At 42.2% G+C, this 25,433-nt stretch overlaps 1 protein-coding gene across 4 annotated transcripts; it reads left to right on the top strand.

Moving 5' to 3' along the window:
- LOC112968966 (beta-galactosidase-1-like protein 2) lies at nt 1-25,433 on the top strand. 4 transcript variants are annotated; one of them, XM_026071763.1, is made up of 18 exons: nt 1-244; nt 1,326-1,394; nt 1,711-1,806; nt 4,116-4,224; nt 4,457-4,549; nt 7,718-7,799; nt 11,029-11,093; nt 14,946-15,030; nt 16,067-16,204; nt 16,868-16,948; nt 17,483-17,589; nt 18,000-18,146; nt 18,572-18,643; nt 19,614-19,692; nt 20,911-20,998; nt 23,129-23,243; nt 24,159-24,275; nt 24,730-25,433. In XM_026071763.1, exons 1-18 carry the CDS (start codon nt 18-20, stop codon nt 24,814-24,816), a joined length of 1,857 nt encoding a protein of 618 aa, XP_025927548.1. In that variant the 5' UTR covers nt 1-17; the 3' UTR covers nt 24,817-25,433. The 4 variants fall into 4 exon arrangements, 2 of the variants coding, with proteins under 2 accessions (XP_025927548.1, XP_025927549.1); XR_003254510.1 differs by lacking the exons at nt 24,159-24,275; nt 24,730-25,433 and adding an exon at nt 22,930-23,029 and having other exon boundaries at nt 23,129-23,216; XR_003254509.1 differs by lacking the exons at nt 24,159-24,275; nt 24,730-25,433 and adding an exon at nt 22,927-23,029 and having other exon boundaries at nt 23,129-23,216.

Here is a 25,433-nt window from a genome sequence, read left to right as displayed (position 1 = left end):
TCTTTACTACAGACTGGATGTTGATGTGTCTCTCTTTCTCTTCTAGGTTTAACTGGAGTGAGCTGATACCTTTGCGGTTATGGGGGAGGACCCTAGGCTTGCAGACAGAAAACTCACACTTCCTCCTGGAAGGCATGCCCTTCCGCATATTTGGAGGCTCAGTGCACTATTTCCGAGTCCCCAGGGAATACTGGGAAGATCGCATGCTTAAGATGAAAGCATGTGGCTTAAACACTCTTACTACGTAAGTGTCCTCACTCTCTGGGTTCTGTGAAATTACCTAGCAGCCTGTCCCCACGACCATGGTAGTTGTTGGGGACTTTGTCATTAACTCCAGTGGGCCATAACAATGTCTTTGGGTACCTGTAATTATGAGAAAAGACTAATTCCTTGTCGTGCTATGTCCTTTTGCTTCTGTTACCTGGGTTTACTTACCACTCTGTTATCTGCTTCCCTCAGTGTGTTTCTCCAGATGGTGGATGTCACCTCCAGTCTAGATGTTGACTCAGTCGCTGTTTCTTCCCTTTTCTTTTGTGATGTGCCAGCAGCTTTAACCTGAAGCAGTCTATGGCTCTTCCTTAGTGTTCAGTCCTTGAGCAGGATTTCAAGCCTGGACATTTGGAAACAGTTGGGAATGAGGAGGAACACCTGCACTATGTGTTTAGGAACCCTCCACAGTGATCCAATTGCTGCATCTTTGGGAACTATTCTAGATCACTGTAGTGCACAGAACAGAGTAATGAGGATTTGAGTTTCTTTAACCATCAACCACTGTAATATCCTCAAATACCACCTGGAACGGATGTCCGTCAAACATCCTGGGAAACCTGCTTCTTAATGCTGACACGATGAGGAAGGTTCAGGGTCTGAAACAGTCGTTCAGCACTGCTAGGATTTAGAAAATGCTCTCATTTGGGGAATGAAAGATATACCTGGACACAGTGGCCTGAATTTTAAGATCACTGTAGCCTCTGTATTCAGTGTGTGCTTTATATATCTGCATTGTTTTTTAATTTAGATTTTCACTTAAATGTAGACTAGTAATTGCCATTTCTCTTTGCTGATCTTGCCAAATTTGATGGTCTTGAGAAACTCAGATTTTGCAGAATACAGGAAAAGAGTGTAACAAAATACGGACTTATCAGAAAAATGAAAGACAGGCACAAATAACATGTCAAGAATGGCATAGGCACTTGTAATATGTACATGCAATCATCTCTGGATCTGTTATTGACTAACAAAGTATATGCATAGTTTTTTCTCTGCTTAGCAAATGCAGTGTCCTTTCGGCACTTCATCTCCACTGCCCTAATTCTGCATTTCAGGTATGTGCCATGGAACCTTCATGAACCAGCAAGAGGGAAGTTTGACTTCAGTCAAAACCTGGATCTAGAGTACGTGGTAGAGACAATTCTATTATTAAATACTCGTGTTTTGAGGGGAGGGTGCATGTGTTGGCTCAGGATGAAGATGTCATTCCCAGCTTCTGAAGCTAAGCCTGCACCTTGATCTGACAATGGAGACTCATTTCTTCCCCTACTTTCTGGAGTCCTGGGAACTTACAGGTTTAGTATCAATCCAGTATAGTTGCTTCATCAAGCAGTTTTCTTCTGGTTCTGGTACCTAAGATTCCATGGTGTTAGGTGTATTAGGAGTGCATGGAGTATGGATTCTTCAGTCAGACAGTAATTGCGTTGTCTGGATCTCTAGGGCCTTCCTTTCACTGGCAGCTAAAATTGGACTGTGGGTGATTCTGCGTCCTGGACCTTATATCTGCTCTGAATGGGACCTTGGTGGTCTGCCCAGGTAAGCGTGCAAATAGTTGAGGCAAGCCTTGTAAAAAAACCTCTGATCATACAGCTGAGCCTCCTCCAAAGATTCAGAATAGATGTCTGTTAGATGGGAATATTTGATTTTCTGTGTCCCCAAAGCAGATGAATATCCATTTTGTTATTGAGCTTTCCTAAGCAGTAGAGATAGTAAGCCTGGAACCAGTATATTTTTTGAGCAGCTATTTTTTAAAATAATAATTGTGTTATGGCGTAAAGGTTACAGCAAGAAAATAGAATTGAGAAATACACCTTCTATTACTGTGGCAACTTGACTGTCTTTAAAATATGAATAGTAGTATTTGCAGCTTGATATATGGATTTGCTGTGTCCCAGGTCCATTTTAAAAGTCCTACTAGAACATATATATGATACAGTTGGCAGTAATAAAGCCCCATAACTTTTCTAACCTCCTACTGTATTTTCTTCTAAAGCGCACAGCTTGTTGGTAAGAGGCTTTGAGAGTTGAGTTGAAAACGTCAGCAGAGACTTGCCTGGTTACTAGATCCCAGTGGAACCAGTGCCAGGTTTCGTATCACTTGTTTTCCTTACCTTCACAGAGCATGAACCTCAGTGGAGACACTTGACTCAGATAAAATCTGGGGATTATTTCTTGTAATTTTTATCATTTTCTCATGTGACTTCTGCTGTGGCCTGTCCTCAACAAAATGTGACCTGCCCTTTCTGATAAAATCAATTTAGTGCATTGTGGCCTCTTACTGCAATTAGGCTATTCTTACTAGAAGAAGAGTTTCATTGAGACCTCTGGGGCATAGTCCTGTAGGCATGTATCAAGAGGTGCAGAAAATTGCTTTGTGCCAACCTTGGGGCAAAGCAGCAGAATGCCCTGCCTCTGGGACCTGAGAGTTCAGGTCCCAGAACTGTGCAGGTTTGTCAGGGACTTACTCATGATAACACAGTTACTCCTGATAAGAGGTAGTAGCTAGTTCTGCATTATGTTATGAGCAATGCATGTATTGTCAGTTGTTGTCAGGACACTGCTATACTTTTTATCAGACTGCGACTTTACCTGACAAAGAACAAGTCATATTCTAATTTTTTTCAGTTAGGGAAACTGAAGCATAAAGAGGCCATGCTTTTTGCAAGCCCACCAAGCTGCATATAGCATACAAGAGTTGAGACTTTCAGACCTCTGAAAGCACTTACAGCTATTGCCTCCTTTTGCAGAGAAAAGGAAGGGGCAAGCTTACTCTGCTTAAACCATTATCGTGGTGCATTGTTCTGCCCTTAAACAAATTGCCCGTTTCTGTGTTAGCCCCAAATCAGCTAACTAAATCTTGTAAATCAGCAGTAGAAACCATAGAAACAATTACCTGAAGCTTTGTTTTGAATGATGATTGTGATTTTATGAGAAAGCATTTGGTTGTAGAGAGCCCTTGAGATGCAGGGAATTCCAGAGTATCCTTTAGAGTGGTAAGTTTAGCCCATGAAATCCTATCAGGAAAATAAATGAAATGAGCCTGCATCTCTGTGCCTAGGCCCAAAATACAGAATAAAAAGAAGGGAAACAGATTGGTAATTGCAATCTGGACTCCTCATTTAAAAGTGTGAGTGCTGAGTAGCCTCAGTTAGTGGGATTAGCGTAGAAGTGATTCTGTAAAAATGTCCCTTCCTTGAAACGTGTTTCTTCTTTGCTTGTGGCATACATGGCTAGGTAAATGCACTCTGTGCACACCAGGTACTTGCATTTCTGAGAGGGATCCTTCCTTCAGCAGTGGAAAGAAGGGATTTCAGGCTCTTCTTGTATTACAGTGGGCTGTATAGACATGAAGTCCCTGTCATACTTGTCCCTTTTTTCTTGGGTAAAGTCCACAGAAGTGGTCATTTAAGTGAACGTTTTCTGCTGCTGTTGCAAGCAACCCAGGAAAAGCAAGCAGGATTCTGCTTTGCCTTCTGCATTATCTACATATAAATGCCTGCTGCAATAACTTTGTTCCTTGGATTCATGTTTTGAAGTGAAAAGTATCCAGCTTAACATTTAGATTTTTAGTTTTTGCAGAAGTAGAAAAATGCCCTTTTAACTTACAATCTGAATGTGTTTTGCCTCGGTGGAGGGTTTGAGAGAAAATAGAATAATCCTCACATGGTCTCATTTGCTGACTTACTCTGTTGTCCATGCCTGCACTTCAGGCTAAGCCAAGTGATACAAAGCATTCAATTATTCCTGCCTAAATGTGACTTCATGTCAGTGGACAGTGTTACTTCTAGCAGCCTTGACTGAATATGAGTCTCTTAACAGATTTCCATTTGCTGCTTTTCTCATAGTTGGCTACTGCAAGACCCAGAGATGCAACTGAGGACAACCTATAAGGGCTTCACAGAAGCTGTGGATGCCTATTTTGATCATCTAATGCCTATTGTAGTCCCTCTTCAGGCAAGTACAATCTGTCACCCTCTCTATCCCCAAGTGGGGACTACCTGCAGGTGAGCTGCACAGATGAGTGTTGAGTTAGTAACAGCAGCGGGTCAAAGCAACAGCTAATCTACTAGCTTTACTTTAGGAACCAGCGTGAGTTATAGTTGTCCATGTCGCTCCTCCAGCTCTACCTATTCCGTTGTGCGTAGAAATCATGGTGACCAGCTTCTCCCTTTTGTACCCCCAACAGTATAAGAAAGGAGGTCCCATCATTGCAGTGCAAGTGGAGAATGAATATGGTTCCTATGCCAAAGACCCAAACTACATGACCTACGTTAAAATGGTAATGTTGGCACATTCACTTGTTTCTGTGGTGAATCTCTTTCATAAGCCACCTTCCTCGTAGTACTTTCTCACTCCTGAATAACTTTGAGCATGACTTCAGAAAACTTTGGAACTGTCAGTGCATAATCTGGCTGGATTTCACTTGGTATTTCTTCTTCACTTGGTATTTCTTCACTTGATATTTTTATGGGAGTGGAAGAGACCCCCATATGCCCCTCTCATTACTGACAAGTCTGTGTTCTGATGTCTTCCAGAGAAGAGGGTAATAAGGAAGTGGGGGAGCACCTGTAATACATAGCTGGCCTTGAAGAACCTGTCTCCTGCTGGTCCTGTTTTGCTTCTCACAGACAGCATTAGAGAAAGCATTTCTCTTTGCATCAATATATCCATTGCCTTTCCTGGGAGGAAGGTTTATGTGAACAAGGCACCAGCATGCTCCTAAACCTGTGTAATCTGGAGCTCAGCATCAGGAAGGCAAATTTGCCTAATGCCTCCCATATCCTTGTTCAGTGGAGACTAAACTGTGCCCTGGCTCTTGCCTCTGAGCTGAGTGATAAAGAGCTGGCCAGTGCTCATGGAAGCCAGGTTATCCTGATGAATCTAATATGAGTCTGACTGACTTGTTCATTCACTCCCAGTACAACAGTAAGATCTGCAGTATGTCTCATAAGGTTATTTTTTTTCATTGAGGACTCAAAAAAGTTGCTGAACATGAGAGAGGTTACTCATCCAGTGGTGTGTGCGTGTGCACTCACTTCTGTGTGGGATGGAGGGAAAATATACTGGGGAGAAGGCAGAGTTCTGTCTTCAAATATTTCTGTTGACTTCCCTCAAACTCTTTTGGGTAACAAAGATGACCTTCACAACCCCATTCCTCCCTCAGTTTCAAACAGATGATATCATCTGCTATTCTCCACTATAACTGTATGATAACGTTCATTAGCTCAAGTTTGTTGCATAAACTTTATGCTCCCTGCTCTTCTGCTACAACATGATCAGATCCTYCTGAAACCCTTTGGGTACCCCAGCTTCACCCTGAGCACCAACTGAAAAGCTAACTGGGTTAACTCTAGCTCAGGTCATCTTATTGCTCACAAGTTATACAGAGGCTCTTCCACCAAAGAAATCATGACAGGAGTCCTGATCTGCTTAGAGAGGTGCTTGCTCCTGCTCCTCCATCTTGTGGAGCCATTTAATACTGATTAGAGGGTTAAATTGAAATGTACATATGAGCAGATTAAATGGTTAATTGGTGATCTGAACAAATAATGTCAAAATTTTCTCTTACCTCTACATGGTTTCCCTCCCTATGTCCCATATCAAGTGACAAGCATGTAAGTAAATGGCTTTTAAAGAATAGGGCATGGAGATGAGTGAGCTAAAAGCACTCTGCTGTGCCTGAACGGTTCACCAACTCAGTGCTTGTTTTTCCCTATCTCAGTGATGAAAGAACTTACAATGTTTCATGGACTTGTCAGAACAGATAAGGTTCCCTTGCCAGGTCTGTGGGTGTATTTCTGCAGTGCTGTTTCCTCATATTCTAGTATTGTGTGCAGCTTACATCTGAGGAATATATTGTAGTGGTTAAAGAAGAAAACATGGGAAAGCAGGACTTGCAGGGCTTCCTTTTAGATGTGGGTTAGAGTGGGATCTAACGTTAGCACAGGTGGACTGGGAGCTTGAACTCCTAGATTGTGTTCGGGTTTGGACTCTGAACTCTGAATGTGGCAAGTTGATTACTACATCTGCATGTAGCATACATTATGATGTTGCAATCTTCCTGGAATTAATGTACCCATTAAAAAAAAAAAAAAGGAAAGCCTTGTCCTTATCTCACCCTCTCAGTGCAGTATCTTCCCTTTCCAAGATCTCTGCGCCATGAAAGGGAGTATTCACACCTCCCTCCATGCACAGTACATGAGCTGGGATTAGCTGAGCACACACCTGTGTCTGCCTCAGACACAGTTTCTATCGCTGTGTCTGCCTCAGACACAGTGTTGCACCTTGAAATCCTGTAATGCATTTCAGTGTCTCATTTCTTCATTTTACACCCGTATTTAAATTTAAAAAAAAGGGGGGGAGGGGAAGAAACTTAGTATTAATGCAGTCCTCAAAGAATTATCTTAATAAAGTTTGTTAGAAATTCCAGTTCCCTAAGTAGCTGAATTTTGTCAGATATTAGCATCTGTTAAGGTATAAATTCAGTGATGACAGCTTGATAACTAACCAGGTTGTCTTAACTTTGAATTGGGTTTGGAACCAATTCTCTTTTGTAATGCTTCACTAATGTAGACTGTGTGTAATGCTGAAGTCCATTCTGTGTGCATAGTGTGTGGGGACATGTGCAATATGCAAAGGCTTATTTAAATAGATAGCAGATGTTAACTAGCTAGTGTACCTGACATCACTAACTCCTGTGTGACCAGGTGTGTCTTTATCACTGTTTTACAGCTAATAATTTAGAATTAAGACTTTGAAGGCTTGTTTTCAAAGCTCCTTGAAGCTGACGGAGTGACTTCCAACGTGGGTACAGTGAAAAGAGAGGTTAATTTGGGACTAGGAGTTCCTAAACTCTGTTCAAACATTAGTCACCATTCTGTAAAAACACAAGTGTAAGAGAACACTCCTAACAGGAAGAATCCTGCATGTGTGTGCATGTGTTTTAGAAAAGCTTAGAGTGCCAAAGAACCAGTAAATTCATTCGGACTTGACTATTCAAGAACACGGTTACCTGAGCTGTCCTGTGATGGATCCATTCATTGGCAAAACAGCTGTTCTCCTCTCAGCTTCCATTGTTAGACAAAAGGGAAGGGTGAGCTGCTTTTCTTCCACCCAAAGCCCTCTTTCAAATGAAAGCAGTGAAGCTTTCCCAAGAGGAAGATAAAATCCTGATGTTTGATGTGTCATTGAGAAACTGATCCTGCTTTCTAAAACTAAATCTAAAAGTAAGATTTTCCAGATGTCTTTAAGCTGGAAAAAGTGGACAGGGAAGCTTCAGGAGGAATGGGTGATGTCACAGGAATAGTATCTCTTTCCAAGCTACTACCAGTCTCAAGCTCCTGTCCTGTTACCCCCAGGGAGGGTGATTATATACTTTAAGCCTTTAATATCCTGACAAACACTAAACTCAGGCCTTAACGCAATGTCTTTCCCATTTTTAATTTAGGCTCTGTTAAGCAGAGGGATTGTGGAACTGTTAATGACCTCAGACAACAAGAATGGGCTATCATTTGGCTTTGTGGAGGGAGGTATGTGCTTGTAGGAGAGCAAGGTAAGACGGTTTTCTTTGTCTAGGGCAGCAGATGAAATGTAGTCTTTGAATGAGAGCAGTACACTCCATGAGCCAAGCTGCACCCGTTGTTAACTATATTCTGTTTGTGGTAGAGGAGCTTCAGCCATGCAGGAGGGACCCCCTTAGCTGGATGGTATACCCGTGGAACAAAACCAGGCCCTTCCCAGAAAGGTTTGGAGCGTTCCTTTCAACATAAGCTGTAGCAGAGTGACAGCAGGATTGCTCCATGGGGAAGCACACTAGTACTCTTGGAGCTGTGCAGGAGAAAGAGCTGCTTTCAAAGATTTTAAATGTGTGCAGATTAAATGTCTTGCTGCCTTCCGTCTCATACTGGGCATCTGTAACTCCCACTGAGGTTAGTGAAAAGATGACAGCACCTAGCATTTTTTGATGTTTCCCCATCAGATTAAAAGGCTGAAAATACTATTTCTTATTGTTTCATTTGAATATATATTAAATAAGTATCTCAGCAACTAATAATAGTAATAACTTATTCTTAAGATACTTGTTTTTCAGTTAAAAAGAAAAGATAAAAGTCCATCAACACCTAGATTCTGAAAGCTAACATTCCGGAAGTTTAGCAGTAATTTGCAGGCCAGCCCTGGGCTATCAGTGAGCTTGCTCTGGAGTGTACGGCTTTTGGGTAGGCAAAGATGGTATCAAACGTGCATAATGCAGAAGGATTTCCTTTTTTCTCTTTCCTTTTTCAGAATTGTAATTCTGTTAAGTGTCTGAAATGCTGCTTAACACCTATCCTACTTTTCACTAGGAAGAAATGGAGGTGCAGCTGCTTTGGTTTCACTCCTCCCTAAATCTGACTGTTTTGGGCATAGTGTGATATTGATTTTCATATTTCCAGATCCAGGTCAGCTGAGGTTTACTTTTCTACTTGGCCTGTGATCTCTCTGGTGTTTCTGCCAATTTCCTGCCTGAGTAGCAGCTGCTTCCCTGAAGGAAGTGTTTGCAGAGCGCAGTCCTTGAGTGCTCCTGTCATCAGTCAGTTGTAAATACTGTTAATTTTCTAATGTCAGGCATGAAGATGATTAGAAGGAAAGCTTTTTCCTCCTTTTCTTCCTCCTCTTATTTTTGAATGAAAATATGAGAAGGACAAATTCAGTAGGTCTGAATCCATGGTCCTTCACCACAAGTATGGTGGTCCTCTTCAATTTTATTTTTTTGGAGTGCAGCAGTTTCCAGCCTTGACCACATAGGGTCACTCTCTCACTGCCAGTGAGCTTATGTTCAGAAGGGCTGGTGTGGAAATCCCTATCTAGCCCTCACCATCTTCTGTGGGAATGTTTACTGCCTCAGAGCTCCTTCTTGTTTGGAGTTATCTTTTCCAGTGTGTTGCATGCTGAGAGCTCTTTGATACTGATTTGCCTCTTAGATGTCATAACAGTCTGTTCATTAGAGTCAACATGTCAAGTAATCAGATGCGTGGAATAACTAGGGCTCGAAGTAATATAGCAGCAAGGTGGTTATGAAAACAAAACAGGAAAGAATAGAATCCACTGTAGAAATGGGTAGAAAAATAGAGAAGACTCCAGACAGGAGCTGAAACATAATGCAGTGATTCTGTGATTTTGTTTGTTCTTCTTACTAGTGGTGGCCCAATTTCTTTCCAAGAAGCATTTCTGGATTCCTATTAGTGCCAGTTTGGTGTTCTGCAGAGAAAACCATCCTATGTAGAAGGACTCGAGACAACGATATTGTTGCCTAGCCCTTATTTAGTGGTTGCAGCATTGTTTCAGGGGATGGGGAAGAAAGGTTTTGTTGTTGTTGGTCCCGTCCATGCTTGTAGGTATAGCTGGGATGTCCCGTGCTGTAGGAAAAAAATCTCAGTCGGTCTCAGTGTACCTGTGCAGCTCCTGCAGTCCTCCTCTGTTCCTAGTCAGTGACAAGAATCCCAAGCCAGATGGCTCTAATCTGACCTATTACAGCAACTCCTAGAGCTGATGGGTGACAAAATCCAAACTCTGGGTTCATTCCAGGCCATGGCTAAAGCACCATGGTGGAAAACTGCGTGTAAGTGAAAACTAGCTAATGTGGAAAGGATGAATAAGGCTTTGGGGCCTGGTTCTCCACACATCCACTCCATTTTCAATGATGTTCTATTGATATGCATCAAGAGCAGATTTGGGCATGTTTGCCTTCAGGACCGCCAACTAATGTATTACATAGATGCAAAATTCACATTTTGTTTTGTTTTCCTACTTTGTTTGCCTGTGCCAAATTCTTCATTTTAGCACACTAGTTAGAGCAGCCTATTAAAACAAAGGTATAAATAGTGACAAGTCAGCTTTTGCTCCTGTAAATATTCTGTTTGAAGATGTCTGTCTGACAGAACAGGGGCTGGGGTTGATACCAGCTCTCTTGTAATAAGTCAATTTTTAATATAGAATCACATTATTGCTCCTGAAATTTCAGAGGTTCTTGGAAGAAATGCCATCAGTGTGACAGAGGGCTAGGAAAGTATGAAAATGGCTCTAACATGTACCAGGGGTGGGGACACCGATGCATCAGTGTCTGCAGACAGGTCTTGTAAGGCATCAGCTTCTGCAGACAGGTCTTCCCACACTAGTGCTTGAAGACCATGCGGCAACTTTTGCTATACATCCAGTACGCACAAACTAGTTGCTGATTCCCCCATGCTGCCCAGGGCAGAAGCACAGATACGTCTTCCAATTACAGTCTCTATCTGGTTCACTTGTATTGTGGTTTCTCTCACCCACCCCCACAGATATTACAAGCTGTAAGATATTGCCTGGATAGAGATTCCTGCCAGCTAAAGCCTGGGAGATCAGTGTGACATCCAGATATGACTTTCTAATAATAAGTTTGCCTTTATGTGGTGCCTTTTATCTGAGGATCTCCAAGTGCTTTACAGCCTCTAATTAAGGCTTGTGACACTCCATGAGGTGCTCTGATGCTCTCTTTCTAGTATCTCTGAACATTAGAGCTAAAAAGATGGCCTGTAAGTATTCCACTGTGTGCTGTGGTCCAGTTAGATTCTGCATTCTAAATGAAGACTTTGATGGGAAATTTCCAAGGAGGATTTTTAGTGATTCGGAAGATGTTGCAGCTCCCCCTGAGCTCAGGCTGGCTGATGCCTAAGGAGATGCTCTCCCAGGTGAGAGCATTTTGTATGTGTCTAAATTAATAAAAGCTTCTTCTTTTCTCAATAGCACTGGCCACTGTTAACTTTCAGAAACTGGAGCCTGGGATACTGAAATATCTGGACACAGTACAGGTAGGGTGCAGAAAAGCTTGTCTTTGTTCATGTGGATTTTCCAGGACAGCATTAGGAATGAAGCACTGATAGTCTGGTGGGAGGGTTTTGACAGATACTCCAGGCTTCCTTCTCATTAGGTGAAGTCCTTCTGGAATCAGTGAAAACATTCATGCTGATTTCTCTGGAAATCAAAAGAGGTTTTAAGGATGCCGTTCTCTAGCACCTACTAAAAGGTTTTCCATTCAGCTGTGGCCTGTGTTTAGCAGCTAGAGAGACCTATCTTTGAGACCTGGGCGATAACATATGAACCACCAGAGCAGAAGAGTTAGATTTCTTCATGTGAGGCCTCAGGGTCTCAGTTTGCAACCCCACATCTGGGTATTTGGGAACTGCAGTTCTTGCTCAGCTTCTCATTTCATACTGCCCAAATGACAGTTTCTAGGATTATCTTCATAACCATCATAAATCTGGAAACTAAAGATAATCCTAGAAACTGTCATTTGGGCAGTATGAAAGGTTTGTGCATTCAGCTTTATCTCAACAGAAAATTGATGCTCCTCAGGTCAGAAGTTGATGTTCTTTGAGAAAAAAAATGCAGTTGCTGCTACCCTTTGGGTGGAGGCAGCCAAACCTGAATTACTAAGGCTTTATAAGCACTGGGTTTGCAAAAGGCCTCTCTGGTCCTACATAATGAATTAGAAGGTATTGGAGGGGCATTAGTTCAGCTATCACTTTAAAATATGGCACAGTGGCACCGACTGCAGTAAAAGAACAGGACACTGGCATCCTAGTGGTAGATTTTCTTTGTCCCAAAGTCACAAGCTACATGAAACTAAATTATTCTCCTTTACTTGGTTGAATTTGCTGGTATGCTTGTGTACATCCTCTTTAGTGCCTTACAGATTTCAGTGTCTTGTAATTCTTTTTTGAATATTCAGTGATTGATTAATGAACATGTTTTGGCAGGAGAAGGCAAGACTCTCCAGAAGGCTTTCCGGCAAACATATCTTTTATAGTGATAGTCCAGTGTCTCTTTTGTACCAGTGGGGAAGACGCTCCAAAACACAGACCTTGTGGAGCTATATGGATCTCTGAGTAGATATCCTGTTTCAAGGCCCTGATCTAACTTGACTAGCCAGGGTTTCTGCTATTCTATTATGTGTGCACTTATTGATCTCCGAGAAAAAGCCTTAACTGTCAAACAGGGAACAGGATGTTCAGTTGTTTTGCTTTTTGGGTTATCATTCCCACTTTCAATGCTTTCAAGTGTTGATACCCAGTAGCATCCTACATTGCAACTGTCAGTTTTCTGTCCAGAACTTCAGTAGTCTTCTTCTCAAGCTCTTTCACCCTGATGCTGTGGATGCCCTCAAGAGGATGTTTGAAGACTCTAGTCTTCAAATGCTGGGTGATGATCTACTGCAGCTCTTGCAGGGAGGCTGGTACATAGTGATGGGTGTTTCAGTCATCTCCAATACCTCAAATTCAGTGTAGATATGTCAAGTTGTACTAATGGCATTCCATGTGGAAGAGACTGTTGGTTCCACTAGACGTTTGGTCCTATTTCTCCTAGGATCTTAGGATCATATTTTGAACTGGGCTCCCTAATCTAGACACTGAAATGGAACTCCTTCACAGAGGTGCCTTTGAACAGCAGCATGCAAAAACAGATAAAAGGAATCTAGATTATAGAAATGCATGCACAAATCCCAGGGGATAGGTGAGCCTTGTATGAATAACCAATGTTTGCTCTCTACTCTGTTTCTGTAGTTCTGCCAGCCCACCTTCCCTGATATATCAGTCCAACTGTATGGCTTGGCAACACATCCCAATTCTCGCTTGCTCTTTCGCTCTTTTCTTTCTGTTTCATTGCTGGGACCAAGCAGCTTTGACAATGCATCTTAATCCTGGCCCTCAACCTAGGCCTGAGGCTGTCTTTGGCAAGTGTTACCACACAGTATGGATGAACCAAGATCAAGCTGTATTAGAAATGACCCCAAATCAAATTTGAGCCTGGCCCTCCAGGAGACAGCAACTGCTGCATTAATTCATTGCGTACTTACCTTTATCTGTTTTTATTAAGTATCCAGAGGAGATGGAGGTGATGTCCTGTGAGACTGTGTTAAACTGGCGATGAGTAGCCTCTGCATTTATCCCTTCATCAGGAATGATCTCAGTGCTGATTTAGGGTCTGATCCTGGAACTGATCAGAGCAATATTCTCTGACTTCACATATGCTTCTATAGTAAATTCACAGAATGCAGTCCCAGGGCACTTCCTGCCTTCTGAGCAGTCCAGCCTACCTGGTATTTAACAGTGCTAACTGCAGAAACCATTCAAATTCAGCATATCGCTCGAGCATCTTTAACTCCCTGTGCTGTTGGAGAAGTGAATCAGCATGAAAGGGGTAGGGAATTGGCTAATGAACTCTTGATGCAAAAAGTAGCTTGGTTGTGTGATGTGAGTAGTGAGGGAAGAACAAGTTTTGCTTTTCAGTGATGGGTTTTCTCTCTTTGCATCCACTGTCCTCTTCCTCCCCTATTGCTCTGCTTGCTCCAAATGTCAGCCCACAAAGATGTGAACAACTGACGTGTGCCCCTTGCTGTGATCAGTTCTCTTCCCACCTTTTCCCTTGGCTTTTGTCTAGAACATGAAGGGAAAAGCTGCTGTTGTTGCACTTACAGTTTAATCCTGCCACTTTAACTTGGCTTTATTTACGTACAGGCAAGAGTTTCTGCTGCATGTGCTTTCGCCTTCTTTAGGTCTTACAAAATTCCCCAAACTCTGCAAAGGAAGAGCAGGTAGCACCTTCTCCACAAACTGAATACACAAACACAACACGGCCCAATACAAGCAGTTCCTTCTTTGCCACACTTAATAATTACAAGATAGGAAGCCTGTCATTCATAGTCTTAAGGATTATGAATCTATGTTACCTTTCCCTTGTTATGGTCTCTTATTTCAGAGGGCAATAATACTCCTTCTTTGACTGGTTTACTGAGGACTGATTGATTAAACATTTTGTGAAGAGCTGGTCTGAATCTGGAGCAATTAGACTGTTACAGGCACCTGCAGTTGTTTTCTCCTAATGAAACATGAGTTTCTTTAATGCTGCTTACCTTGGCCATTTCATGTAGCATAGGATAAAGCCCCTATCAAATAAAGGGCAAAACTACCTCGACTAGAAATAAATACCATGAGCAGGGAGTGCCAGGCAGGCTGAGTGCATCCTGTTCTGTCCGGCGTGATGGGACCGGGTGGAATTCTACAGGAGGTAAGGGAGCTGGCAAGCAGTGACGAATGGGAAGCGATTGCTCTGTGTGCAGAGCCTTTTTAATGAAGACCTAATTCGTGCAAAGGCTAATGCTTTTCTGCCAACACCATATGCAGCATTAAAAAGGCATTAAGCCGCTAAGGTCTGCTGTTCCTACCTTGGCAAGCGTTGGCTGCAATGCACCTGCAAACTGTCAGCTGGCAGTGGCATAGCTGATAAGTAGACATTTATAAATGTGTATTTCTAGCAGAAGCTAAACAGTGACAACTGGTTTGTCTTTTTGCTACAGCTCTATCAAGCAACTGTATCCAGAATTGTTTGGTATCATCTGATTGTGTGCTGTAGCTTTTGCTTTGTGCCTAGTAGAGTACTTTTCTGCTTTGCCTGCCTGTTCTGGGCATTGCTGGCCCACAGAAACTTGCTCCTCACTTGTGCAGAGCTCTGTAGCTGTTTTTTTTCTTCTGCCAACTTGAGAAGAAACCACTCTTGTAAACCACGTCCCCAAACTGCATTTGAACAATGCTTCTCTAGAAAATAGGAATGAGCGCTGGACTGTGCTGTCTGGATTTTAATTTTTTGCTTTTGTTTTGATACAGAGAGATCAGCCAAAGATGGTAATGGAGTACTGGACTGGATGGTTTGATAACTGGGGAGGCCCTCACTATGTCTTTGATGCAGATGGTGAGCACCAAATTGTGTGTTGTACGTGGAGGGGGTTTACTGCTGCACAAACAGCTACCAATAAAAATAACAGGCAATTTTTTCCAAATTTTCTGTACAGCTCTAACCTTTGCTTTGTGTGAGTCTTCGTAAATGAATAATCACTCAGTGAATGGATAACACTGCTGTGCCTTGGATTTTCTTTAGTAATGTTGGTATACAGCAGCATTTTCTTTATTTATATTTTTCAAAACTTTCTTTCTGTTCCTCTAAGAGGGACTCTAGGAGCTTGTGCAGATAACCAAACTTCTTAAGATAGTAGTGTCAAGGCATCCCAGGGCCTCAGGCTACTCCATGTTGATATTAAACATGCAACCCAGTGCCTTAAGTCACCTCTTCAACCTCCTGGGCTAATCTAAATTCTGCAAAGTCTTTATTGACATTTTGCAAAAATGTCATGAATTTTTGTGAAACCTCCATCATGATGACATTACTTGTCTAGTAAATAATCATTCCTCATTAAGAGAGGATTAATTTACCTTTTGTGAGAATATGGCAAACTTAAGCCTCTTGCAACTATGACACTTCTGAAAGTACAAGTTTCTTTCCAGTTTAGAAACTCATTAGCAAGGAAGACTGGTACTAAAAAAAAAATCTCTGGGGCATCTGAAGTACAGTGAAAACAGAGCTATATAAGACTATCTTAATGACTGTCTCATGCTCCCACAATTGTCTTTGTAGTTGGGTCATCACTGTGTTGAGTTTAGGAGTCTGATCAAGTAGTCCTTACAATTCTTTCGCTTAAGCCAAACTCCTGCTCAAATCCATGAGAGTTTTACTCTTTTTCAGAGTATGAGAGGTATATTTGAATGCATAAATCTTTCACAATATGTCAGTAGACATGCTGCCCCTACTGAGACAAAAGAAATCACTGTAATTACGCAGGCATGAATTTGACTTACAGGGAACAAGATGTTTCTGTTTGCTTTAAATTATTGGAAGAGTGTTAGCCTAATTTCTTGGTCTATGGCCTTCCTGGACTGTCCTTCCTTTACAGAAATGGTGAATACTGTAGCAAGCATCCTCAAATTAGGAGCATCCATCAATCTCTATATGTTTCATGGAGGCACCAACTTTGGCTTCATGAGCGGTGCTTTGGAGGCTGATGAATACAAGTCAGACGTCACCAGTTACGGTGAGTTTTTTCTCTGCCTTGCCTATGCACCTGTGGTGACAGCACAGCTTACACTGCCCTTTGGCTAGCTACAATTGACAGAAGCATTGAGAAATGATCAGTACAACACTTTGTGGAGGGACAAGTTGGAGCATAGATCAGACACAATGCCTGTATAAAAGGGGGCTTACATTAGCGTTTCCTATTTCTAGTCCCATTCCAGGATGTGAAGGATCCCCTCATTCTGAACTGGGAATAGAAGTTGCAGATGATGGCTTTGCTTCATGTTATCTCCATGCTGGCTCTTCTAAGGAAAGATGGTGATCCAAGCTACTATTTTGTTTTTGAAGTTTATCAAGTCAAATTGTACCTTAAAGCTCTTTTCATCCCAATAGCCCTTTGCTAGAATTGTTAATTGTTGAATTTATCCTGTGTGAAGTTATGGACACATGCAGATTAGGTCCCTTGGAGGATGTTGCTCTACAATGAGTGGGTCCTCTCGAAATTAAGTAACTCCATGCTGGTCTCGCCACATTCACACAGATGGAAGGGTGTAGGTTTCCATAAGACAGACAGCACCAAGAAAATTGTGTCTTCGGCTCTTATTTCTTAAGATGACAGTATGTGTGAATGCTGTTCCAGAGATGCTGTACGTCTTTTAAGACATATGTGCTTCTTTTTCAGATTACGATGCTGTGCTGACAGAGGCTGGAGACTACACATCCAAATTTTTCAAGCTCCGACAGCTCTTCAGCATGATCATTGGTAATTATAAATCCAAGAGCCAAAATACTGTTTTAGCCTACAGTGCTAAATCAGAGACTTTTTAAAACTGGCCCTTCTGCTGGGGCCCTGTGGCTCTGTTCAGTTGACTGGCTGGGAGCATTTCCAAAAGATGGGAGGGAGGGCCAGAGATACCAAATATCTTGTCTGCTATCAGCAGGCAGGTAGCATTTAGCAGCTCTGTCTGTACCATGAAGTGTACGTCAGCAAACTGGAAATAAGCGCAAATCTGAAGGAAACACCATTAGCAATAGTTATATCTTATTTGTTGTAGCAATAAGCTGTATCTTATTGTTATCTGTTCCAGGGTGAGAGAGTGGCTGTGGTTGCTATGGTTCTCACCCAAGCCTCACACTTAATTTGAGGTCTTTTTTCAGCAAGTATGAGGCTCTGTAATTCAATGGGAAGACTGGTCAAAGGAGGTCTGGAGGAGCCTTAAACCTGTGTGGGTTTTTTGCATCTGAAATAATTCCTGAATCTCTTTTTTTTTTTTTCTTTTCTTTTTTTGCAACATAGGGCAGCCTCTGCCTCTCCCTCCCATGATTGAAAGTAAGGCATCATACGGTGCCATCCTGTTGCATCAATATATCTCTCTCTGGGATGTGTTACCATCTCTTTTACAGGTAGTACTATCAATTTCCATATATTTCAGCACTAAGAGACACTGCCTCTTAGGTGGAAAAGGCAATTAGTGCACTGGCATGTTATCTCATTAGTATAAGGGTGGGGAATGTTTTGTCAAGGATATGCAAAGGAGAAAAACCTTTTTTCTCCCGTTTTACTCCTACTACTTCAGTTTGCTGCAAATACCAGTTCTGCAAGTCCTTGGCACCCTTTCCCGGTATGTTTGTCTTCACTGCTGTAGCTTTCATAGAATCATAGAATAATTCAGATTGGAATGGACCTCTGGAGGCCTACAGGGTAAATGTAATCTGTGGGAGAGTGGAACCACCTATCTAAAATGCATTGCCCCTATGTGACCTGTCAACACCGAGAAGCTGCTTCTGCAGTTAAACTTGTTTCTTCTTTGCAGCCCATTAAATCAGAGTTTCCAATTAACATGGAAAACCTGCATCTAAACGATAGCAGTGGGCAGTCCTATGGATATGTGCTCTACGAGACTGTCATATTTGGTGGTGGACATCTGCATTCTAGGGACCATATTCGTGACCGAGCACAGGTGAGGCGCACAGGGCAACTATGACCGACTTCACGCAAATGTCAGTGCTTTGGTCTTGGCAACCAGGCAGGAAATGGGCTAGCCATGAATTAAAATGGAATGTTTTCTTACATCAGAACTGAGATTCTCTCTTTCATTTTACAGCTAAGCCCCAACCCTTATCATTTGTAAATTTTGGCTTGAGGTTCAAGTCTACTAAACTTAAAGCGTCTTTAAATGTCACATTACTGAATGGTCTGAGAAATGTGGTTTGTGAATTTCTCCCCCACCTAGATTGAGTCAGTGAAAGTGTTATGTGGACCCTGAGTTCTAGTCCCAAGCAGATGTAGTCTCCTCCCCAAAGAGAGTTCCAGTAACCTGTGTAGCATAGGATTATAGTATAACTGATGAGAAATAGCTCTCCTTTCTTGTGCTTTGTTCTGCAGGTGTTTGTTAACACCATGTATGTTGGTGAGCTGGATTACAACACAGTGGAGCTCTCCCTTCCTGAAGGACAGGTAACTAATTGGAGAGCACTCACAGCAGTAATATGTGGATAACAGAACCTAGAGCTCTAAAGAGGCATAGCCGTCAAGAGGGTACCTACCACCTGATCCATTTAACTAGCTGGTGTAGTACCAAGGCACCAAGAACAGTTGTTATACCTTAACTAGACATTATTTCACTATTGAAATACAGTGTGATTTCAAATGCTAAGTTACTCTTTGTGATTCAAAAATGGCTTTTGAATAATACTGTCCATGGAGTGTATTCAGGTCAGTGTAGTCCCTGCTGCATAAAATTTGCCAGACTTCCTGCCACACCCACAAACTGCAGACATGGGTTATAGGGACCCTCTTTATGCAGGTTAAAAACAGGTAGGCTTTATCCTCCTTGGCACAAAGCAGATTTAAGGGGGTTTGTTTAATTGTTTTTTGTTTGTGTGTTTGTTTTTTTACAACTTTGGGGTCACAAATGAAATGAGGGGGAACGTCTCCCTCTAGCCTTGTTCATACCAACCAGCTCTCCAGCAGAAGTTGGCAATAAAATAGTACATTGAATGGATGCAGGTTGGCAGAGCTATGCGTGGCTCCTAGGACTAGGGTGAGTGGGTAGATATGCTAGATGATGTTCCTGTGACTCATGGCAGAGCTGTATGATATAACCCTGTGCTATGTCAAACACCGTTTCTGGCTCTGTGTGTGAAAAATCAAAATGGTACTTTAAAATTCAGCAGCAGAAAAAATTAAGAATTTTATGAAAAGGTTGAGAGATTCTCAGTGGTGTAGTTACTTGCAGTTGAAATATCTGGGGACACTGCTCTGTCGCATAATCCAGAACTTCACAGTAAGCAAATTGCAACTGCTAAAGGCACTGATGCCACCTCCCCACATAAACACCTCTACTGACCTCTGTTTACCCAGCATTGTGGTTGATATAACATATGCTGTGCAGTGCTCCAGCTGATGCTCTTCCATTTTTTTACAGGGATTCAGGCAGTTAAGACTTTTGGTAGAAAACCGCGGTCGCGTCAATTATGGCCTGGCTTTGAATGAACAGCGGAAAGGTAAGTTAAGTTCTTTTTTTCTTGGAGCCTCAAACTGTCCTAGATAGTTCTCTGAGTTTAAGCCCTGTAGAAATCTCTTTCATGTGTGCTCTGCACAGAATCAAACTCAAGACTCAATGCACCTGTCTTTGTGCTGGACAAGACTACCATCAGGGAGTAGGTAGGAGACTGAGGGAACTTTTAAAAAACAGTTATTCACCCCCTCTTTGGAATGATCATAAATGAAAAGGAGTGGCTGCTTCATGGCTTGCATTAAAGCTTCTCATTTTAGAGGGGAATGACTAAACCCAAGGCCACCATGAATCTCATTCTCCTCCTAGTTTTGCCAGATGATGTTAGGTATCCTTTCTCTTGCTCTGTGAGCATGTTACTTCTCTGGGAGAGTAGGAAGACTATTTCTGATCTGTGTTTTGTTCTGGGGTTTGATATTGGAGGAGCGCAACATTTTCAAACTCACACAGTACCAGGAGGAATGAGTTGTATCTTGTTGAACAGAATGTAGTAAAATGCTCACGTCCATCACACATGATTGTGGAGCTGGAAGAGGCTGAAACCCCGAGATCCTATTTCAGTGGGAACTGTATGCAGAAAGTATAGAGAGTAGTCTAATGGAGTTAGGCACGTGACTGGACTAATTTCATTTTACTGCAGAGGAGGTGTATAAAGCCTCTGTGTTTCTTAGGCAGTCTCAACTGCAGTCCTGTAATTAGGGGGCTGGATTAGGCTTTGCCTGCTACACAGAGAAAAATATTATCTATCTAACAAGAGAGTACTAAAGCTAAATTACTTCGTAAGGTGCCTTAAGATCCTTGTATGAAAAGCACTGGATCAGCACTGGACATTAGTGCTTCCCCATGTTGTATTTCGCTGTGCTTATTAGAGAAGTAACTGATCTACTGCTTTAAAAACATCCATATATGGGCAGCTAACTAAAAAAACAACAATAACAACAAAAACCCATCTGCTGTGTGTGCCAGCAATGTTTTCTGCTTGGAGGGTGTTTAACAGCTTAGTGAGTTAAAGCAGAGGAGAGAGCGGAGAGGCCAAAGTATAGTAATGTTCCCCACTCAATCTGGATGAGCAATGGGACCATATGGACTCTAATTCCATTGCAGAATGTGGCTGCTTTCCATCTCCTGCTGTTCCTCGCGTTCAAATAGGAAAATCTATCAGCTTTAGCTGCTTTTCAACTCTTCATTACCCCCATTGCTCTTGCAGGCTTAATTGGTGACATCTTCTTGAATAAAACCCCCTTGAGGAACTTCAAGATTTACAGTCTGGAGATGAAACCTGGATTCATGAAAAGGTTTGTGGGATTTCTTTAAAATTTCTCCCTCATTTGAAACTAACAATTTAGCAAAGGTACAAAATCTAATAGGGAACAGTTCAATGTATCAGAAAGGCAACACTAGGTAAAAGCCAGCAGGCAAACCTTTGCACTGGTAAGTCCCTTTCTGGTACCTTTGCCCAAAGTAGTACAGAAAATCGCACCACTTTCTCTATACCATTATTTAGGGGCAAAATATATTCCCACTGTGGAGGACTTAAAGGCTCCCTCAGATCCTGTATAGCAGGGTTAGATCTGGCAGGTGAAAGTGTGGCTTAGCTGAAGCACTGTGTGCCAACATACCGACAGGCTGGAGAAGTTTGGATCTTTCTTGAAATTAGCAGTCTGGCTGATTTATTTGATAATTCAAACTCACGAGGGAAGGATTAATTCTAGGAAGCTACTAATAGTACATTAACAAGTCCAGATGGCTTTCTCTCTTCCATGCTTTTTAAGTTATTTTGCTTTAATTCAAGAAAGACTGAAGAAGAAATCTAGCAGGGGTAAGTCAAGGAGCCTCTGTTAGTGGATATAAAAAGCCTTACCAAGTGTTTAAGGCAACAGATGCCCTGTGGACTCTGGCCACGATCCAAAGGAGCTATTTTCAGTTATATTGTTAATACCAGAAAGTAACACATGTGCACCCCCCAAGATATCACAGCTCCTGCATTTCATGTAGGAAGGAGAGAGAGGACATGGTAAACTAAAATTGTCTTTAAAAAGAAAAAAAGTCTACAGTTTGAAATTTCTAAGGACGATATTAGCAGGTGTTGGGGGGCTGCCTGAAAGATTCTTATTGATGGGGTAACCTGCATAACCTCTGACTGTAAAGTTGTTTTAGAAGAATATTTCCAGTGAGGGGCATGAAAGCAAGTGAACTGCCATGCCCAAATAAAATCAAGTTTAGTCAACATTACAATCCATTACTGGCAACTGACTAGTAGCAATGAAACTTAATCCAGACACAGTCACTGCGTAGGAGGAGGAACCCCAAGTACTGCAAAAGGAGTTGTCCTAGGCTTTAGCTGAACAATTCAGTAACAGTCAAGCTGCTCTAGATCAGTAACTTCCCTGATTCCAAGAGATGCAATTCAGAAGGATAGGAGGGAACATGTTCTGACACAAGTTCAAGGCTTCTGTGGGACTTCTACATTCCTCATTTTCTCTCCTGTTTGTTCCCTGCTAACACTGCAACTAAAGCTTCATCACAATTTATGGGGACTGTAGGTCTGTGGAGAGAGTGTGAGAAAAACACCTGACACTCTCTCTAATGAAAGACTGGAAATGATTCCAGCCAAGTATTCAGATCCTCCTGACTAGATCATTGTTTGACCAACATCAACTTCTATTCTGTAGAGTAATGTGAGTGCTGTTTTGTGCATTTCCAAAACACATTGCCATCACGCCTAAATGCAAAGAGTAGTTCAACTTCCAGAGACACCCATGAAGAATGTCAGTTTTTCTGAACTGCAGGAAGCCTAACTTTATAGTCTATGCATGAGCAATCCTCTGGTTTGTGGTTATGACAGAAGACATTTAGCTTGCTGTGTATTGTCAGGGCAGGAAGGTCTGTTTGAGTCCTACAGTTCTGCAGAATTTCCTTCAGACTGTGCAGGCCATATGCATTTAAAGCTTGCACCATGGCATTAGCATTTGAAGCAGGAAGGACGCTTCAGTAGCCAGCATTAAGCAGAGGTTTTTACTTTGCTATAAAGTATTAGAGATGGTGATAGCCCCATACATCTTTTTCTTGTAAGAGAGACTTGCAGTTCACTGATGCAGCAAGTGTAGGATAATGAAGACTGAGACACGTACCACCAGAACAGCTACCTTAAGCGGAGGCGAGAGATCAGCTAGGTGCTTGCCTTGAATGTTTACAGGAGCTAAATAGCCTCGTCCCTTTGCAGCAGGATAAATATTATCGGCCACCGCTACCAGTAGGAAGCAACTGCTTGACATTTCAGGCATGAAAGCAAACAAGAAACCCTGTAACAAAGTCCATCCACCACTGTAAGCATGAATCTGAAATGATCCCGAGACGAGTGTCCTGTCTCTCAGTGCCGCCTGGCGCTTCCCTGCTGTTAGCTGTGCTTGGTCATTCCCTTACAGCCTGCAACACGTTGCTGGATGGAGTGCAGTCCCAGACTACTTTGTTGGTCCAGCTTTTTTTCGCGGAAGGCTGTGGATAGAGCATCAGCCGCAGGACACTTTCTTGAAGCTACAGGCAAGTCCTTTTTCTTTTTTTCTTTTTTTTTCTCCTAAGCAAGGTTTTCAGAAGTCTGGTTACAGAGAACCTTGAGCAATAGGTCTGAATGAGTCAAGGCCACTGCCTTGTGGTTTTCCTCTGGTCTTTGAGAAAGCAAATTATTTTGAGGTTGTAGAGATCTTCTGAAGCTGGCAGGTAATTCTGTTCAGTCTATAGTGGTCTTGATGAGAAAATATGTGCAACACTGACCCTGCAGAGCTGCTAACAAACAAAAGGTCTCATTTATAAACATAGAAGTGCTATTTCTTTTCTAGTTTGCAGAGGAGTAATGGGCACAAAACAAAAAGGTGGCACTCGTTTTATCCCTACTTCCTCATGTGATATGGGAAGAGTAACTTCTTTGTTGAGATGGGATGATAGTTGGCCTTCACATCTTCCTTCTGTGGAAGATTGCTGCTCAAGATGATGTATTAAGTATTATTAAACTTCCTCCTCTGACTTCACTCCCTTAGAGCCACCCCGCTAAGGTTCATACTAGTCAATATTGTACTGTTCACTCTTCCATTTATGTTTTGTTGTAAATGATGCTAGTCAACAATCCAGTACTCCTGTCACCTGGGGAATAGGTGGGGGAAGATATTCTATGCTTGGGAAGAAATAAAGTTATGCCTGTTCAAAAGATGACAGAAGTTTGCTATAAGACCATGAATCCTGCTGCAGCAATACAGTTAGAAGATTGCACTAGTATTGCCATTTTGCAAATGTGAAGGTTTAAAATCTTTCTCAGCTTGCCTGAAGAGCAGTTGAGCTCACTTGGGTCTGCAGCAGGTGGCCTGAAAGAATGCAAGTGTGAAAGTAGATTTAATTTCCTGTGGGGATCCTAACGAGGCAATACAGCTGCATCAGTAATTCTGTGTACTGTCCTGATTTTAGGGCTGGGAAAAAGGAGTTGTGTTTGTCAACAGTCAGAACTTAGGCCGCTACTGGAAAATTGGACCTCAGGAAACGCTCTACCTTCCTGCCCCCTGGTTATGGAAAGGGAGCAATGAGGTGAGAGGCTTTGGTGGTTTTTTTCCTTGTTTGTTTGCATGTCTCAAAAAAATAGAAGTGTACAGCACATATTAACTATTCATCTTCAGCTGAAAACCAACTCAATAGCAAAGGAAGGAGAGCGTTAACTCCTAAGATCTGTGAAAATCAGGGAAAGTGTTGTTCTGAGGCTGGGAAGATGGCTCTAACAACCGCTAAGGCTTGACAAGGATGACAGCTAAACTTCAAAGCACAGCACCAAGTTCAAAACCAAGACAAACTTGATTTGATGCTAATTCATTTTCTGCATCATGTGGTACTACTGTAGCATCACAGTAACTGTTCAGACTCCTACTGACTGATCTCTTTAAATGATGCTTCCTTCCCCTGCTACCATCATATGTCCTTTCCCCCTAAAAATTAAAGTAGCTCAGCCTGTGTATGAAGGAAATTTGCATATCTTTCTCTTCCACAGATTATCATTTTTGAAGAGCGAACTGCAGGCCGGATAATACAGTCTGTCGACATACCTTATTTAGGAAGGACCCAGTATGTGGACTGATGAGAGCTTCTTTTCCATGTTTGGTTCATCTTGGATATTCATGGTTGCATGTCTGGGGACACAATGGCCCAGGCACTTGGGCATGTTAATTTCCACTAGACCCAGGTAAAGGATTTGCTCTTTGGCAATAAGTTCAGAAAAGAGAGAACAGGCCCCCAGGGAAGCAGAGCGCATTGTTTCGTTGTTGGATGTGGAAGCTCATCTCCCTGCACTACAGAGGGCCCAGAGCCTGGATGGCTGCGCATGATGTTATGGAGAGCCCAGTGAATGGGGGGGAGTAAAAGGGTGCTGGAGGCAGGAGACAGAGAGAGAGAACTGAAGCCATCTGAACTGAAGTCTGAGCACAGCTTTGCAGTGACTTTAAAAATGTGTTACTACTGGCCTCCTCCTTTTTATAATCAGATAGGCAGAAAACAGTTGATGAACATGTGAGTAGCCAGGTGTGGAAAACCATGTTGTTGTGCTTCCAGGCAGAATTAAACAGCTTGCTCTGCAAAGAGGCCATTATTTGTTCACTTGTTGGAAGTCAGGTTGGATGTCAAATGAGTTAACTTCAAGCTTTTTTCCACTAAGTTTTAATATGGAGGTTGTCTCTCTCTCAGAAAGAAAAAAAAAGT

Source organism: Apteryx rowi, unplaced genomic scaffold, assembly GCF_003343035.1.
Source record: "Apteryx rowi isolate R43461 unplaced genomic scaffold, aptRow1 scaffold_33, whole genome shotgun sequence".
Taxonomy (NCBI): domain Eukaryota; kingdom Metazoa; phylum Chordata; class Aves; order Apterygiformes; family Apterygidae; genus Apteryx; species Apteryx rowi.
This window is presented reverse-complemented; position numbering and strand designations above follow the sequence as displayed.

What these genes read in the sequence shown, in the direction of transcription:
- LOC112968966 (XM_026071763.1), top strand. Translation starts at nt 18, where the DNA reads ATGTTGATGTGTCTCTCTTTCTCTTCTAGGTTTAACTGGAGTGAGCTG. An exon ending in TCTCCCTTCCTGAAGGACAG is followed by an intron (nt 18,644 to 19,613) that starts GTAACTAATTGG and finishes ATTTTTTTACAG; the next exon opens with GGATTCAGGCAGTTAAGACT. An exon ending in TATGGAAAGGGAGCAATGAG is followed by an intron (nt 24,276 to 24,729) that starts GTGAGAGGCTTT and finishes TCTCTTCCACAG; the next exon opens with ATTATCATTTTTGAAGAGCG.